Here is a 16,511-nt window from a genome sequence, read left to right as displayed (position 1 = left end):
TTTTTATATTAAACACAAAAAAACTACCACATTATGTAGTCCATACAAAATTATGTATAATTACAAATTGTGGAATCTTAAAAAAAAATAAAATAAATCATATCTATAGAAAACAAAAGTACGGGATTTGTTTTCCCCTTTTCAAACATATGGATATACTGATGCCTTATTATGAATTATGATCAAAATGAAAAAACTTTATCTAATTCATTCATCATTTCATTCATCATATTGTCAACATTTTGTTTGTTTTGTTCTTTTTCTTTTTTATCGTGTGTTTCTTTATTTTCATTACAGGGTATTAATAATCTCAGCTTTACATTGGTATCTATTTTGTCTATATTTTTTTTGTAATATAAAAAAGCTTTAATTGTTTCTGAACGGTCAGTAAAAATAATATAGCCAACTTTTCTTTCAATATGTTTTTGTTCTTCATTTAAATTAAGGTTATATTTTCGAAAATTAAAATTAATAAAAAATGTTAAAAAAAAATTATTTTTAATATATAATTTTAATATGTCAATATTATTACTATAATCATTTAAATATATTTCAATTATGTTTTCACCATTATCATTTTTATTTCCATTTTTTGTTGAGGGTTTATTTTTATTATGTTTTTTAATAAAATTCTCATTTTTCTTCTTTATATTATTTAAGTCATTTTCTTTCTGTTCATTTATATCTTTTTCTTCAAAGGGAAATGATGAATTATTCTTTTTATCCTTTTCCCTTTTTTCCAATTTTTGTTTATAAATTAATTTTTCATTTTGAAAAGCAACAAATTTTTTTTTATCTAAATATCTATTTAAACTGATATTATTAATAGAATTTTTTTTTTTGTGTGCTTCTGTTGTTTTTTGTTTTTGTATATATGAATTATATTTAGTTCGTAATGTTTCATTTATTAAAAATTCATATGCGCATTTCAATGTGCTAAATTCTTCGCTACTATTTTCTTCTTTTTCATGATCCTTAGATTTTTTATTTTGTTTATTTTTATCTGGATGTAAAAGTAATGCACATTTTAAATATCTTTTTCTTATTATATTTTTTATATCTGGTTTATTTGAGCAATTTATATTTAATCCTAATATTTTATATATGTCTTTTCCTACTAATTCCTTTGGAATAAATGATGTATCCATTCTGTCACTTCAAAAGTTTATTAATTAAATTATAGGACAAAAATGGTGAGCATATATACATGTATATTTTAAGAAGTTATTCCCCATATTTTGCCCAGTCATATAGCTACATAGATTAATCATATATTTTCTCTATAAATAAATATATAATATGATATGGATATACAAATAATGTATAGTAAGGAAAAATTATGATTATACTTTTTTTATGAATTGTAATAATAAATTACTATTTTGGATATGTTATGATACAACCTTTCAATTATTCTAAAATTGAATTAGCATATTTAAAAATAATTAAAAAAATATATATCCAAAATTTGATATAAAACATGCCAAAAATTATAAAATTTAACAAATTGAAAATGTGGGGAAAAAAATCATGAAAAACATGGAATAATCTATCATATATATGAATATAAAAATATTTATACATACCAAATGAATAATTAATTTATTTAAAAAAGTAACGGAAAAAAATTAGCGGCATATATTTTTCTCCCTATACTTGTAAAAAATTTAATTCGTTATTATTAAAAATATATATATACATAATTGTAGATTTGAATTTAATTAATACAAATTAAAAAAAGAAAGAAAATGTAAATATAATGTACTACGAAAATTATTTCAAGTATAAATTGTTATTATAAGAATTTGAAGAAAGCAATAAAATGATGCATAAAAAACATAAAATTATAATTATAGTAATAATATCAAATAGTGGATTAATTTTTTGAAGGTTAATTTTATTGTCAAAATTATTAATCAAGTTTTTATTTCAATATTTTCTTTAATTAATAAGAAATACTAATATACTTATTTTATCTACAATAATATGCATCCGCTAACGACAGCAAATAATAACAAGCTCCAACAATTTATAGTATATTTATAAATATCTATGTATATTAATTCAACATATCAATGTTTTATTTGTATGTTTTGGGGAAAAAAAAATTCACAACATTTTTCTCTATATAAATTTAAGCATATTTGTTCTGACTTGTTCATAAATTTTAGCTAATTATACTATTTTACATGAACAGTCAGAAAAATTGAGTCCAGTTGTCATCTCAAAAATGTTCATGATAATATAAAAGCAAAAGGATATAGTTGCATGTGTATATATTTGGATAGTATATCGTTTTTTTTTTTTTTTTTTGTCATAAACATTTTTAAGAATAAATACAGAAATATAAAAAATCAGGGATGAACCAAGTTGGAAAAATCTGATAAGTTTTTATAAAATATATTTAGTGTGTTTGTTCATTCATTTGTTATTGTTTGTCTTCCCTTTTAAATAGTAACTTCAAAATGGATGTAGTCAAAAGGAAATCAAAACCAAAACTCAAAAAAAGAAATAGTGGAAATAAAAAAATAAAAATCAGTTCACATGAAGTTTCAAATAACTATGATAAAAATAAATCAAATTTAAGTCAAGTATTAAAAGAATTATGTTATTACAAAAAAAATAAAAAAAATGTAAATTTATTACAAGAAATAAAAAAAATTACTGTAAATTTTATAAATGACCTTAATGATGATTTAACAAAATATTTGAATGATGAAAATAGTAAATTTAAAGACATATATTCGAAAAGTATAAAATTAGTAAAAAATTGTAAAATTTTAGGAAGCTTTAAAAATAATATGTACCTAAATAGTAATCTAAATATTGATTTGGGTATAGAATATAGTCTAGATGTCGATTTAGGAAAAAAAGCAAAATATAAAAATTTTCATATATACCATAATATGTATGTTAATTTAATAAAAATGCTATTTTATAAAAAAAAATTTGTAAATTATTTATATAAAACACAATTAAAATATAATGTTAGTATATCTGTTTCTACAAATACATGGATAAATAGGTGTAAATCTGTAATTGTGTTAAATGTGTTAAGCAATAAAAAATATGTTGGGGATATTATTGTAATTTTATTTCCTACAAAAGAAGTTGAATTGAGTATGTATTCTGTATATAAAAAATACTATAAAAATTATAAATTAGTTTCAAATAATAAAATAATAAAAGAAAATATAAATGATCAAAATAAATATATGATACAAAATCAAAAATGTATTAATAAAGAAGAAATTCTAAAAAATAAAACAACTTATAAAGATATCAAAATAAATTTCCTAAAAAAATTTTTAATTTCTGAATTTTATATTATTAAATGTGATAAAATAATAAGTAATTCTGTTAAAAAATATGAAGGATATAAAGAAGCAGTTAAACTATTGAAATTGTGGTGTAGAAATAAAAAGCTGTTGTTTACATATTCTATATATAATACTGAAAAAAAAAAAAAAAAAAATTATGATAAAGAATATAACTTTTCAAATTATTCATATTATACTGATATTAATTCATTTATACTAGGCCTTCTATGCTATCATGTATGTTTTACATTAAATTTAAAAAATTCAGATTTTTTACAAATATTTAAAGAAACAATTAAATTTTTAAGTACTTTTGATATTTCACAAAATTTGATGGTATACAAAAATGGAATACACACAACATTGAAAAAAATTAATAATAATTCTGACGAAAAACAGGAAAACATTTTTTTGATAAATGAAATATATGATGTATTTCAAGATAATTATTATTCCTTTTATGAATTAGTTTACGAATCAAAAAAGGCGCATTTTTATTTAAATTCTAATACTATTAATACATATGCTAATTATTCTGAAATTTTTTTATCTAGTTTAAAATGTTTTCCTATGAATTTTGAGGAGCATATTCTATTTCCTTTATTTGTATCTAAAAATTATGCAAACTATAATCAAGAAATTATGTATTTAAAAAATCTATTAATCGAATCTTTAAATGATCGAATTGAATCTATGTGTATTCGTTTAATTTCTTTTCCAATTTTAGAGATTCAAAAAAGAAAGGAAAGCATACAATATAAAATAGACCAAATAGATCAAACAGACATTGATATGTTAGACATATTTCAGGAAATAAATATAAGTATTAAAAATAGAAAAGATAAAGAAGTTGTTGGAAATATATTCGAAAGTTCGAACATGAAAAAGGTAATACATGGGTTATGTTTTTTTATAAATACAAATAATACTGCAAGTACATTTGACATATCAAATGTTTTATATAATCCTGAAAATATTTCTAATTTTAAACAATTTTGGAAAAATAAAGCAAAGATAAAGCGATTTGAAAACAATACAATATATGAGATAGTGCAGTGGAAACAACCAGCAACAAATTTGAAAAAAAAGAAAAAAGCAGATGAAAAAGTCGAATTAACTAAAGTAGCCAAAAATAAAGTATTTGACGCAATGTTTAGTGAATTATATCCAGACAAAAAAACCAATTCTGTTCATGTTCAAATAATTAAATATATATTAAAAAAAAAAAAATATAAAGAATGTAATAATATAAAAGATTTAATGACAAACAATGTTATAAAATATATAAAAAAAAATGATCACTTTATGTTTTGTAATAAAAAATTAAAAAAAAAATTGTCTTTTTTTATTTATTTTTCAAATCCTTTGTTAATTAAAGATATCAATTATTTATATTATGAAAAAATACATGAACAATATAATGAAATAAAAACGGTTTTATATAAAATAAATGAAAAGTTGTTTACTATATCTAACATTAACAGTTCTAGTCAACTTTTGAAAATGTCAGATTTAGGTTATAAAATAAATTCTACTATAATTGTAATTGACATTATTATTGACATCAAATTTAACAACCCCATGATATATAAGAATGCAGAAAATTTTTATAAAAACTATGAAATAACAAAAGAAATAATAAAAAGATATTTTTTAGAAGATGAAAATAAATTAATTAAAAATATAAAAAAAAGAAATACCTATATAGATATTTATTTTGATTCGACAATATTTCGATTACATATATTTTTTCAAAAAATCGTAGAAAAAAATTTATTACAAATAACAAATATAAATGATACGAAAATTGAATATGTTGAAAATATAGATAGAATCATAAATTTTATATACAAACCTATTATATCGTCATATATTTTTTATTATTCTACTAAATTTTATACTTTTCACACTTCGATTAAAATATGCAAATTATGGCTCGCTTCAAAAGGGGTTCCAGATTTTGACGACTTTGTTGAAAATATTTTATTTTATATTTACACTATTGAATACAAAAAGCATAATCAAATTCAAAATTTTTTTCGAAAATCGAATATTATTACAGGAAATAGAGAACTAAAGGAACTATCCTTTCAGTATAATATTAATAAAAACCAACAACTTAAAAATGACGGAAATAATGACAGAAATAATGACGATATAAACGATTCCAATTTGAATAATTTCTCATTTTCATCTCAAATTATTTTAACTAAATTTTTAAAATTCATTACAAGTTATGATTGGATAAATAAGCCACTTATTATAGATTATAATAATTCTATAACAGAGGAACAAAAAACAAAACTGATAAATATATTTATTACAAAAAAGAAAAATAATTTTAATTTAAATAACAATCCATCAAATGGTAAAAAAAAAACTCCAAAATATTTCTGGATATCATCTATATATGATCCGCACTCTGTTTTAATTACATTGCCTAATCATTTATTTCATTTTATATTATCGACTGCAAAAAATGATTTGATTAATATCAAAAACATGTATAACAAATTTGAAAAAGAAAAATGGATAACTTTATTTCTTATGGATAAAAGGCCTTGTGATATTATTCTAAAATTCAATTCTCCAAATAATATAGCGAATATTTTTACCAATAAAAACATGCCGATTTCTTTATCTGAAATTAATGAAATAAATACAAATGAAGAATCAAAGGAATTGACAAATTTGAATAAAATTGATGAAATAAACAATGATTCCATGCTACGAATACAAAATGATTATAACATAGAAGATATAAATTGTATTCCAGAATTTTTGAACAAGCCTATAGATATATTACCACTATTAAATAAATATGAATTAATACATATTTATGAAATGCATCTTAATAATTTTCTAAAAAAATTAGAAGAAAAATTTTCCTCTCAAATTACAATTTTATATAATCCTTTATGCTTTAATGACCAACTTAATATTTCGAATTTTAGGAAAAAAATAAAAAAAAAATTAACCAATCTAAATAAATTGAATTCTACAAAATATACATCCAAATCATGGATGCCATTTATGTTTATTACATTTAATCCAATAACAATTCAAAATATATCCTTAACAAATTTCATAATTACAAACTTGAACGCCAATAATTTAGTCCCTGAGGATACATCTAAGAATAACATATTAGCTCTTAACAATTTAAATGGATTCATATTTTATGTAAAAAATAATGCAAGCGAATTGCTGCGTAGTGTGCATTTCCCGCAACTATGAAATCAGAGAAATGTTCGATCCTATTTTCCCATTTGCAATTGTTTATTTATTTGTTATTTTCCATTTTTTTTGAACAATTATATGATGTTAAATGTGGGTACATTTATTTTCCTCATTCGTTTTGTCGTTTAATTTTTTGTATTTTTCATTCAATTTAACTTTTCACTAACTTTAATGTTACAAAGTGTAAATGCATTCCATTCGTAAAGACGCGAAAATAGTTTTTACAATTTTTTTTTTTACTTTTGAAAATAATTATAAGGATAATACTTTCAAGAAAATCAAAATTTTATAATTTTAATTTTAGTAAAATTTAATTAAAAAAAATATACTCATACAAAAGTATTTATATGTTAATACTTAAATATCTCGCTAAATAAATATAAAGATTTTTTTTTTTTTTTTTTTTAATATTTTGCAATGCGCTTAATGTTTGACTTATTTTACAAAAAAATGTAAATATGAAATAAAATATTTTGCAAGTATTATAATATTAAAAAAAAAAAAATAATATATAAGAATAATTACATATTTATTATCGTTCTTGCAACGCTTGTTACTTGTTAAATATCTTTAGGGGATATTTTTATTTTTCAAAGGTATATACAATATATATATATATATATATTATATATATTTCTATAATTTGCCATTAATTTTTTATATAAATTTTCCATTTTTTTTAATTTAAAAATTTGGAAATATTTATAATATTAACTATTTTTATTATTTATTCTTACATATTTATCTACAATAATTCATGGTTCACTAATTCTTGTGCTTTTATCAAATCACAAAATGTGATAATTATAAATTTGTGTAACTATATTTAACAAGACTATAATTTCCCCAGGCTTTTATGATTTTTATCACATTTTATGTACATATAAATTATACAATTTCTATGCAAACATATATATCCATAATACCTATGATACAGTTTAAAGAAATTCATTTTTTTTAACACACATAAATAATATATTGAATAGTATATACAACAAATAAAATGGAGATAAATATGAGATTGTATATACTCTTAAGCCATTTAACTATGGCTTCTATTCTTATTTATGCATTTTTGAAATATGACGAATTTTATTCTATGGTTATTTATTTATCGACAGAGAATTTTCCCAAAGCGGTAGGTTACAAAAATGGAAACGTTCCACCTGTTTGTTTTGTTATTTTTTTCATTTTTTTCATTTTTTTCATTTTTTCATTTTTTTCATTTTTTTCATTTTTTCATTTTTTTCATTTTTTTCATTTTTTTCATTTTTTCCACTTAAGATAATTTACAATTTCTCCCTGATGGCATTCATATTATTTTGCAAACTATTTCTAAACTTCTTTATTGGAGAATTAAGATATTTAGAAGTTGAGCAGTTAATGGACAATGCACGTATATTTATTATGGATACAATTTTGTTTCTAGTTTTATCAAAGCCTACAATAAATGGAAAAGAAGTATCTTCAATTATTTTAATTAAATATTTATCTATTATAGTAATTTTAAAAGTTTACCATTTGATTTTGTATTCTCGAATTTCGCATGTAAGTCAATCATTTTGATTCTTAAAAAAGTTAACTGTGCATGTTAAAGCGTCATTTGTTCATTTCACCTTTGCTTTGTTTTTCTTTTGCGTTCAGATATTTGAGTTAGGAATTCCAAGGGTTCGAGTGCTTGTCAAGTTGTTCATTTTCATGATTCTTTTATCAGTTGCAAATTTATGTATGTTCAGATATTTTTATAAGAATTCTTTTAAAAATTCAACAATGTATTTATGGTTATTTTTTGAAAGCCTAAGTATATTTGAATCATGCCAAATATCAATTGCCAAATTTTTTATAAATATAATAGATATAAGATCGCCAAATGGATTACCAAATAAATCAACAATATTATTTTTTTTAGATATAGTACATGATATAATGAGCTTAATTATTTTCTTAGTATTTATTTTTGTTTTTATTTTAAATAATTTTAGTAATTTACCATTGCACATGACTGCCGATATTATACACGTTGTTAAAACCCTTATAACAAAATTCAAGTCTTTTAAAAGATATAGAGAATTAACAAAAAATATTGAAACAAAATTTATTAATGCAACTGAGGAAGAATTAAAAGAAGCGGGGACTTGTATAATATGCCGAGATGAATTAAAGGTTGGGTCAAAAAAACTTGAATGTGCTCATATATTTCATATTGAATGTTTAAAATCGTGGTTTATTCAGCAACAAACATGTCCAATATGCAGAAGAGAAATAAAACCATACCCTAATAAAAAAGAGGATCAAAAAAAACCTGAAAAAAATGAAGAACTAAAACAGCCAACCCCCCTTACTCCCCAAGAAATTATTATGAAAGAAAATTTTTTACCGAATCATCATTTTAAATACTTGAACAATATAGAAAACCAAGAATCCAATAATACAGAAGGCAAGCTTGTGGATGCCTTTATTCAAAATTCGAATATGAAGAAAAAAATTCAAATTTTGACTGACATGGTAATTTTAATTATGCATATTCAGTTATTTGCATTTTTCATTTTGCATTTTTCATTTTCCTTTGTTTTCTACACTTTTTGCAGTGTAACTATTACAGAGAACTATCCTTATCATGTTTGAAAGAAATCGACAAAATTAATCATTACAAAATGCCCGCAAGTGTAATGCTTAGGAGCATATATGGATCCCGTGATTACTCAACATTTAATAATACAGAAGATGATGTTCAAAAATATTTAAAAAAACTTCATTATGTTCCAGAAATAAATGATTTAAAAAATTATTTGGAGAAAGTATTAGTTACAGACATGAAATATACAAAAGATATTTGTGCATCAATGTAATATTGATAGATCTACATATTATTTTGTTATTTTTTACACTTATATATTTTTTTTTTTGTTTTCGTCTATTTGTTTTATACCACTTTATATCGTTTTTTTTGTGTATGCACCTAATGAATTTTTACGAATGTGAATATTCTTGCATTTATTAATTATTTTAATATTTTATATACTTTAAAAAGCTCAAAAAACTAAATTAAATTATTATTTTTTTTTAATAAAAACTTACAAGAAAAATGTGGCTTTGCTTATTTTACTAATTTTTACCTATATTATTTACTCTGTTTTTAATTTTGTTCGTATTTTCTGGGGGTTAATAAAAGAAACTAGTATTATGTTTTAATAATTGTTGTAATCATTCATTTTCTTTATATTACTCGCTAACAATATTATATAGACATTATACACACATATATAGAGAGGGAAAACAAAAAAATGTTAACACAATTTTAAAGAAATTATATTTTTGAAATTTATTTTGCTCTTTTTATTTTAAAAGAAGCTATTTTCGATACTTTATAAATCAAAATGAATTGTCTTGCCCATATTCTTATATTAATATTAATATCACATTGAAAAAATAATTCAGAATATTTTTCAGCAAAGTAAACATTTTTTATTTTAATTCACTGCTTATTTTGTTATATCCTTTTCTTCGCTTTTCTTCACCCATTCTTATTTTTCCTTTTTGGCATGCTGTATTTCAAAAGTGATAAAATATATGCACTCAAAAAAAGAAAATAATGTTTTACTCATTTGTACTAATATATTTGATGCACATGAGGAGATGAGAAAAACATGGAAAATGCAGAGATGATAATACGTTTTAATTGGGAAACAATATATATGTATATTTTTGTTTAAAACTCTTGCACACACCTTTATAGCCATATATTTTTTTCCTGACTTTTGGCTGTAAAAAAAGAAAAAATATTCGAAAAGTAAAGGAAAATTATTAACAGGCAAGAATATTTTGTGTATTTATTTTATTTTATTAATTTATTTATTAATTTGTGTGCTAATTTATGTGATAACTTATGTAATAATTTATGTGATAGTTTATTTTTAATTTGTGTGCTAATTTATTTTTAATTTATCTCGTTTGGCTTACTGATTTATTTGATTATTTGTTTGATTTGTTTTGTTTCCTACCTCCGTCCCTTTCCTTTCCTTTTACGCGACGGAAATAGCCTTGCTTTTTGAAAAAACTGAAACATGAAAAAAGATGGAATTAAAGAAGAAATAAAATTTACAGAATATAATAATTATAAAAAAAATAGTGTTGAAAACGATTTTTCAGTGAAAACGAATAAGAATGAGTTAGAAGAAGAAAATATAAAAACAAAAATGAATTCAAATAACGAATTTGATGAAAACATATTATATGACTTTGTCATAGATTATTATGAATGGAATAGTATACCAAATATAACCAATTTACCATATGGATTAATTAACAAAGACAATAATGATATTTTAAAAAAGTACCAGAAAACATTGGAAATAGTTTTAGATGATAACAAGAACAGTACTGATATTCAAAAAGAAATTAATATTATTAAAGATGAAAATAGTGATTTTTTTTGTGTTCATAATTTTTCAGATATAATTATGAACAGTACATGCGAAAAAGCTAGTACTAATTTGGTTGTTAATAATAATAATTATGAATGGGGAAATGAAAATGCGGTAATACGAGATATATCCATTGATATATTTAAAGATATAGTAGTATACCTTTTAAAAATGAAAGAAAAAGTAACAAAACTGAAAAAGATAAATATAGATAAAGATAGCGTAGACAAAGTTCAAAATAATTCGATATCGGTGCAAATTAATCAAAAAATAAATGTCGAAAAAAATGAAGAAGAAATGCATTGGACAAAAGATTTTACATGTTTAGCAAATATACAAATACTAGGGAAAAATAGTGATATATTTAAAGAATGGTGTAATTTAAAATTTGTTATTCCATATATAATAAATTATTGTTATAGCCCACGATCTTGTATAAGCAAAAATGGCTTCTTAACAATTAAACATTTATGTATAAGTGTAAAAAGGAATGAACTAATTTTGAGTAAATTTTTTTCTTTAATTTTCCCATATATAATAAAAAAATTAGATATAAAAAATCATTTTTTAAATACATGTGCTACTAATGCTATCTCGGAGTTTGTGATAAATAATACGATTATTAATAATTTTGAAATTTTAAGATTAATTTGTACTGAATCAAATAATATTAATTCATCTATATCTATGAAAATGGGATATTTAGTTTATCAGTTTTTAAATAATTTGTCAATTGATAATTTAAAAAAAGTTAACTTATCTGATTTTTCTGAACCGTTCATAAATTTTATGAATGCAAAGTTACCACAAACAAAAGAATATATAAAAAAAACCTTTTTACTATTTTTAAATATACAATCAGAAGATCAGATTATTTCTCAAATTTTGACAGGTATTAAAGGGAAACAAAATTTATCAATTATAGAAAAGCAAATCAGAAATTTATTAAGAAATAGTAACACCTTTGACCAATTGAAAAAAAGATATGCCACTTTTCACAATTTTAAAAATAGTAAAAAAATTCGATCTTTCAATAAGACAACATCATTTATTTTGTAAACTATTTCATGTGTAGAATCCGTTTTTGAAGTTATAAAATTATGATTATTTACCCAATAAATTATTATTTTTTCTACAAAATAGGATATATGTACACCTTTTATATTGTTTCTCATTTTTTTATTTTTATTTATCCTCTATACAAAGAATATTATTTTTATCTGCGATTTGTAATCATATGTGGAATATCTTTTGTATATATTTGAAGTTGAAATAAATAAGAGCGATGGCTGTAAATATACGCATATACACAAGCGTATACATGTGCATATACATATGATTCTTTAAAGTTTCTCTTTTTTTTCAAGTTATTCTCAAAATAATATTTGACTGTTTAATCGCCATTTTTTGTAACTTGGATTATGTCTTTATATATTCCATATTATTTTGGCATGTTTTGACATTTTTTGACGCATTTTTTCAAATTTTTAAGTAAAAGCACACTTTAAAAAATGTTTAAAAAAATTTATATTTTGTAGAAAGGGGATGAAAAAAAAACGACGGCATGCGTACATATATAACTATTTTTATGCTGACTTATTAAAAATAATATATTTTTTTTTATAAAAATAGGATATATATAGTTCATTCATTAACTAATTAAAATGAAGATCATAAAAATATTTTCCACAAAAATAAATAAGTGTTAAATTGATCGAGAAGCAACAAAAGTTGTGAAAACATATTTTAAGTCATAACACAAAAAATGTTTAAAAAAAAATAAAAAAATAAAAATTAAAAAATTAAAAATATATATTAAAAAAATATAATACGTTCATATACTATCTTTGCAAACATACAAAATATTTCTTGAGGAAATAATGGATATCTATAAAAAAAAAAATGTCATCAAATTGATAGTTTTGATGCATATATAATATGTATATATATATATATATATATATATATATATGTATGCGTGTTTTTGGCAAACACTACATTATAAAGTTCTTTCATAAAATACAATGAAATTTTTTTTTTTTTGATATTTTTTTATAACATTATACAAAGTTTGTTACATTTTTTACGACCATTTCGTATAGAAGTTTTTTTATTTGTTATATTTTATATATTTTTTAAATAATTAAAAAAGTATAGAAAAAATTTTATTCAAGATATTAGCCTTGGAAATTAAAGAGAAGTATTATCAAAGTTTTACAAACATTCAACAATATTCTTTAAACATATTACTTAATATAGAATATTTTTTTTAACACTGTAATAGTTTGGCTTAATTGGAAAAAGAGAGGGAATATATAAGTTGGTGCTTATACATTTATACAACTTGTATTGTATTATATTATATTATGATTTAAAGGAAGAATATATAGGGTTCCCTTCAACTATAAATTTCAGTTGTGTTTATTAACTATCATTACACATTAATATATATATATAATACTGTATTGTTTCTTTATATTTTTTGGAAGAAAAAAAAACAAATTTATGTAATGTATGAAATTAAAAGGATAAAACGCATACTTATGCAAATATAATTAATATGGAAGGAAACAAACAAGTTATCAGATTGTTAGCTCGGAATGTTGGAAAAATATCAAACTTCTTTGATGAACATAGTGTGTGGAAATGCTTTATTTCAAATGCTTATAGATATGAAAATGAAAAATGTGATATATATAATAATTTTTTAAAAGATTTTATAAATATGAATACACATTTTTGCCCTATCAAATCCAAAAAAAAAAATTTAAGAAATGAACTTATAAAATATATGAGAAAAAATTTAAAAAATAATGAGGATTTTTATAATATTGGATTCACTGCTATGAGGCATTTAGGGCGAATTAAAAATTCAATATTACAATTGGATTATAAAACTAAAAATTCTGTAAATAGAATTGACATAAATACAACAAATAAAAATAATAATGATCATTATACATTTTATTCGGATTCCAATTTTGAAAATATTAATTCTTTAATGAATAGAAAACAAATATGGAGTTGTGAAGATGAAAAAAATATGTTTAAAAATAATATACACATCATAGACATAAAAAAATTGAATGAAAATAGTATTGGAAATTATGATGATAATAATGATATAAAAATTTATGGAAAAAAAAAAAAAAAAAAAAAAAAACATATAAAAAATGATATATTTTTACAAAAAAGTAAGAGGTTAACCCAGGTTTTAAAAAATTGTATAAATAAAACAAATACTATTATTAATACAAATGAAAAAGATGAACAAAATAAAGTTAGTAATGAAAACATTCAATCTATTGAGAAGCTAAATGATGATCTATATCAAATAAAAATAACTGATAAAGGAAAAGAGATATCAAATTCATCTATTTTTAAAAATGAAAATGAAAAAAATGAAATAAAAAAAGGAACTATTCTCATTTCCCATCCATTAACTTCAAATACATTGTGGAATAAATCAGTTATTATAATTACACATAAAGATAAAAATAATATTGTATATGGTTTGATATTAAATAAACATCCTTTATATAATAATTATATGTGTTTGTCTAAAGAAAAGGAAGTTAACAAAATATTAAATAACTTATATTCAAAAAAAAAAAAAAAAAAAAAAAATGACGAATCACATTTCCAAGATGATCAAAAGGATATATCAGATTCTAATTCCAATAATAATATTTCTAAAGAAATTCAAGAAAATATACAACCATGTATTGAAAAAGATCAAACACCCCTTGATGGTATAATGAATAGTAACATAGAAGGAAACAAAGCCGAAGAAAATAAAATGTGGAATGACATTTCAAAGGAAGAAAACAAGACTATAGACACAGATAAATCAAAAGTTAGTGATAATAATGAATTAATTGCAACAAATAAAAATTCAAATGATGCAATTGTTCCAAATTTTAATGAAAATAAAGAAAATTCGAATAATGGAAAATATGATGATTTTCCAACATTAAAAGATTTACAAGAAATGTTTTTAAGAATACAATTTAGAACTACTTCAAAGCAGTTTATGAATAAAAAAAATATTCAAAATAATAATTTGTTTACTATTATGGATGAGCATTTATTGGATATAATTACTCATTATATTATAAAATTAAATAAAGTTCCATTATATTTACGATTTCTACCTTCATATAATATTGGATCTATGACAGATATAAAATGTGAAATTAAAAAACTTGAATTTTTAAACGAATTTTATAAAGTATATTTTGAAAAATATAACAAATGGAAAGTTGTTATTATAAATAATCGCATCCATATTTTCGATAAAGAAAAAAAAAACAAAAATAAATTTCAAAACTCTCAAAACAAATTAGCTTTAAGAAATGCCAACACAATAAGATCAAAAGCTACTGAAACAATTGATAAACCAAAATTAACGGAAAAAGAAAAAGAAAGAATTCATAGAAAAATACAAAAATTTAGAGAAACAAATGAACTAATTAATGATCATGATCAATTAGAGGAAGACAAAACATATGACACTGAAAAAAAAAATAAAAAACAACTTTTAAGAACGCGCGCAAAACAACAAATGTGTGAAGAAGATGAAGATGAAAAAGACGAGGATGATGAAGATGAGGATGATGAAGATGAAGAAGATGAAGAAGAAGACGATGAAGAAGAAGATGATGATGAAGATGATGATGAAGAAGATGACGAAGAAGAAGATGAAAATGATTCTGCACTTGACATAGATAAACAAACTTTTGAAAAGTTAAAAAATGAAATAAGTATAAAAAGAAAAGAAAAAAATAAAGTCATGTCATCCATAGAAAAAATAAAATCAAAGTCTGTTAATAAAAATTATTATCCAGGAAATCCTGTAAACTTATTTTGGCTAGGAGGGCCATTACCTGGATTAACTATTTTACATAATATAAAAAAAATTTCAAAAAATATTATAGTAAATGATGTATTATATGAAGGATATAATGATAATGTAAATTCTTCATCTTTAAATGGACATAATATGCTTGATAAAACAGATTATGAGCTAAGTGCTGATAACATTAAAAGTGACAAAAATAACGACAAATTAACTAACCTAGTTAAAACATATAGAAAAGAAAAAGGTATCGAAATAAAAAACGAAGAAAATGTAAATACAGATTGTGGAAAAAAAACAAAATTAATAAAAAGATTTATAGGGAAAGCGACATGGGATTTAAATCAATTAATAGAAGAATTAAATAACGATTATTGGATACCTATAAATTGTGATAATAAAGAATTATTATCTAAAATAATTTTTAATACAACTAGCGAAGGAAATAATAATAATGAGCATGAACAAATGCCTAACTCAGATATGTTTAGTACATGCCAAGGAGAAAATTTATGGGAAAAAATATTATCATCTTTAAATAGTGATTATGAAAATATTTCTAAAATCCCACAGTATGTTATAGATAATGTTTTGAAAGATTTCAAACATGCTGAAAATGAGTAACTTATCAAAAATTAAAATATAATTATATCTATCCAATGAATATGT

The 16,511-nt window shown here is 21.2% G+C and overlaps 5 protein-coding genes across 5 annotated transcripts; 4 read left to right on the top strand and 1 right to left on the bottom strand.

Moving 5' to 3' along the window:
• Positions 1 to 182: 182 nt before the first annotated feature.
• Positions 183 to 1,148, bottom strand: PBANKA_1021100 (DnaJ protein, putative; the record flags this gene model as incomplete). The annotated part of the gene is made up of 1 exon (XM_034565300.1): positions 183 to 1,148. The coding sequence occupies one exon, from the start codon at positions 1,146 to 1,148 to the stop codon at positions 183 to 185; it is 966 nt and encodes a 321-aa protein (XP_034422010.1).
• A 1,317-nt stretch (positions 1,149 to 2,465) lies between these two features.
• On the top strand, positions 2,466 to 6,557 carry PBANKA_1021000 (conserved Plasmodium protein, unknown function; the record flags this gene model as incomplete). The annotated part of the gene is made up of 1 exon (XM_034565299.1): positions 2,466 to 6,557. One exon carries the CDS (start codon positions 2,466 to 2,468, stop codon positions 6,555 to 6,557), a length of 4,092 nt encoding a protein of 1,363 aa, XP_034422009.1.
• A 1,006-nt stretch (positions 6,558 to 7,563) lies between these two features.
• Positions 7,564 to 9,409, top strand: PBANKA_1020900 (ERAD-associated E3 ubiquitin-protein ligase HRD1, putative; the record flags this gene model as incomplete). The annotated part of the gene is made up of 4 exons (XM_034565298.1): positions 7,564 to 7,698; positions 7,845 to 8,108; positions 8,205 to 9,065; positions 9,149 to 9,409. The coding sequence occupies 4 exons, from the start codon at positions 7,564 to 7,566 to the stop codon at positions 9,407 to 9,409; spliced, it is 1,521 nt and encodes a 506-aa protein (XP_034422008.1).
• A 1,215-nt stretch (positions 9,410 to 10,624) lies between these two features.
• Positions 10,625 to 12,043, top strand: PBANKA_1020800 (conserved Plasmodium protein, unknown function; the record flags this gene model as incomplete). Its single annotated transcript, XM_034565296.1, has 1 exon — positions 10,625 to 12,043. One exon carries the CDS (start codon positions 10,625 to 10,627, stop codon positions 12,041 to 12,043), a length of 1,419 nt encoding a protein of 472 aa, XP_034422007.1.
• A 1,501-nt stretch (positions 12,044 to 13,544) lies between these two features.
• PBANKA_1020700 (conserved Plasmodium protein, unknown function) lies at positions 13,545 to 16,466 on the top strand (the record flags this gene model as incomplete). The annotated part of the gene is made up of 1 exon (XM_034565295.1): positions 13,545 to 16,466. One exon carries the CDS (start codon positions 13,545 to 13,547, stop codon positions 16,464 to 16,466), a length of 2,922 nt encoding a protein of 973 aa, XP_034422006.1.
• Between the last annotated feature and the right edge of the window lie 45 nt (positions 16,467 to 16,511).

The sequence above is a fragment of the Plasmodium berghei genome, assembly GCF_900002375.2.
Source record: "Plasmodium berghei ANKA genome assembly, chromosome: 10".
Lineage (NCBI taxonomy): Eukaryota > Apicomplexa > Aconoidasida > Haemosporida > Plasmodiidae > Plasmodium > Plasmodium berghei.
The sequence above is the reverse complement of the archived record's forward strand: the minus strand, read 5'-3'. Positions and strand labels throughout refer to the sequence as shown.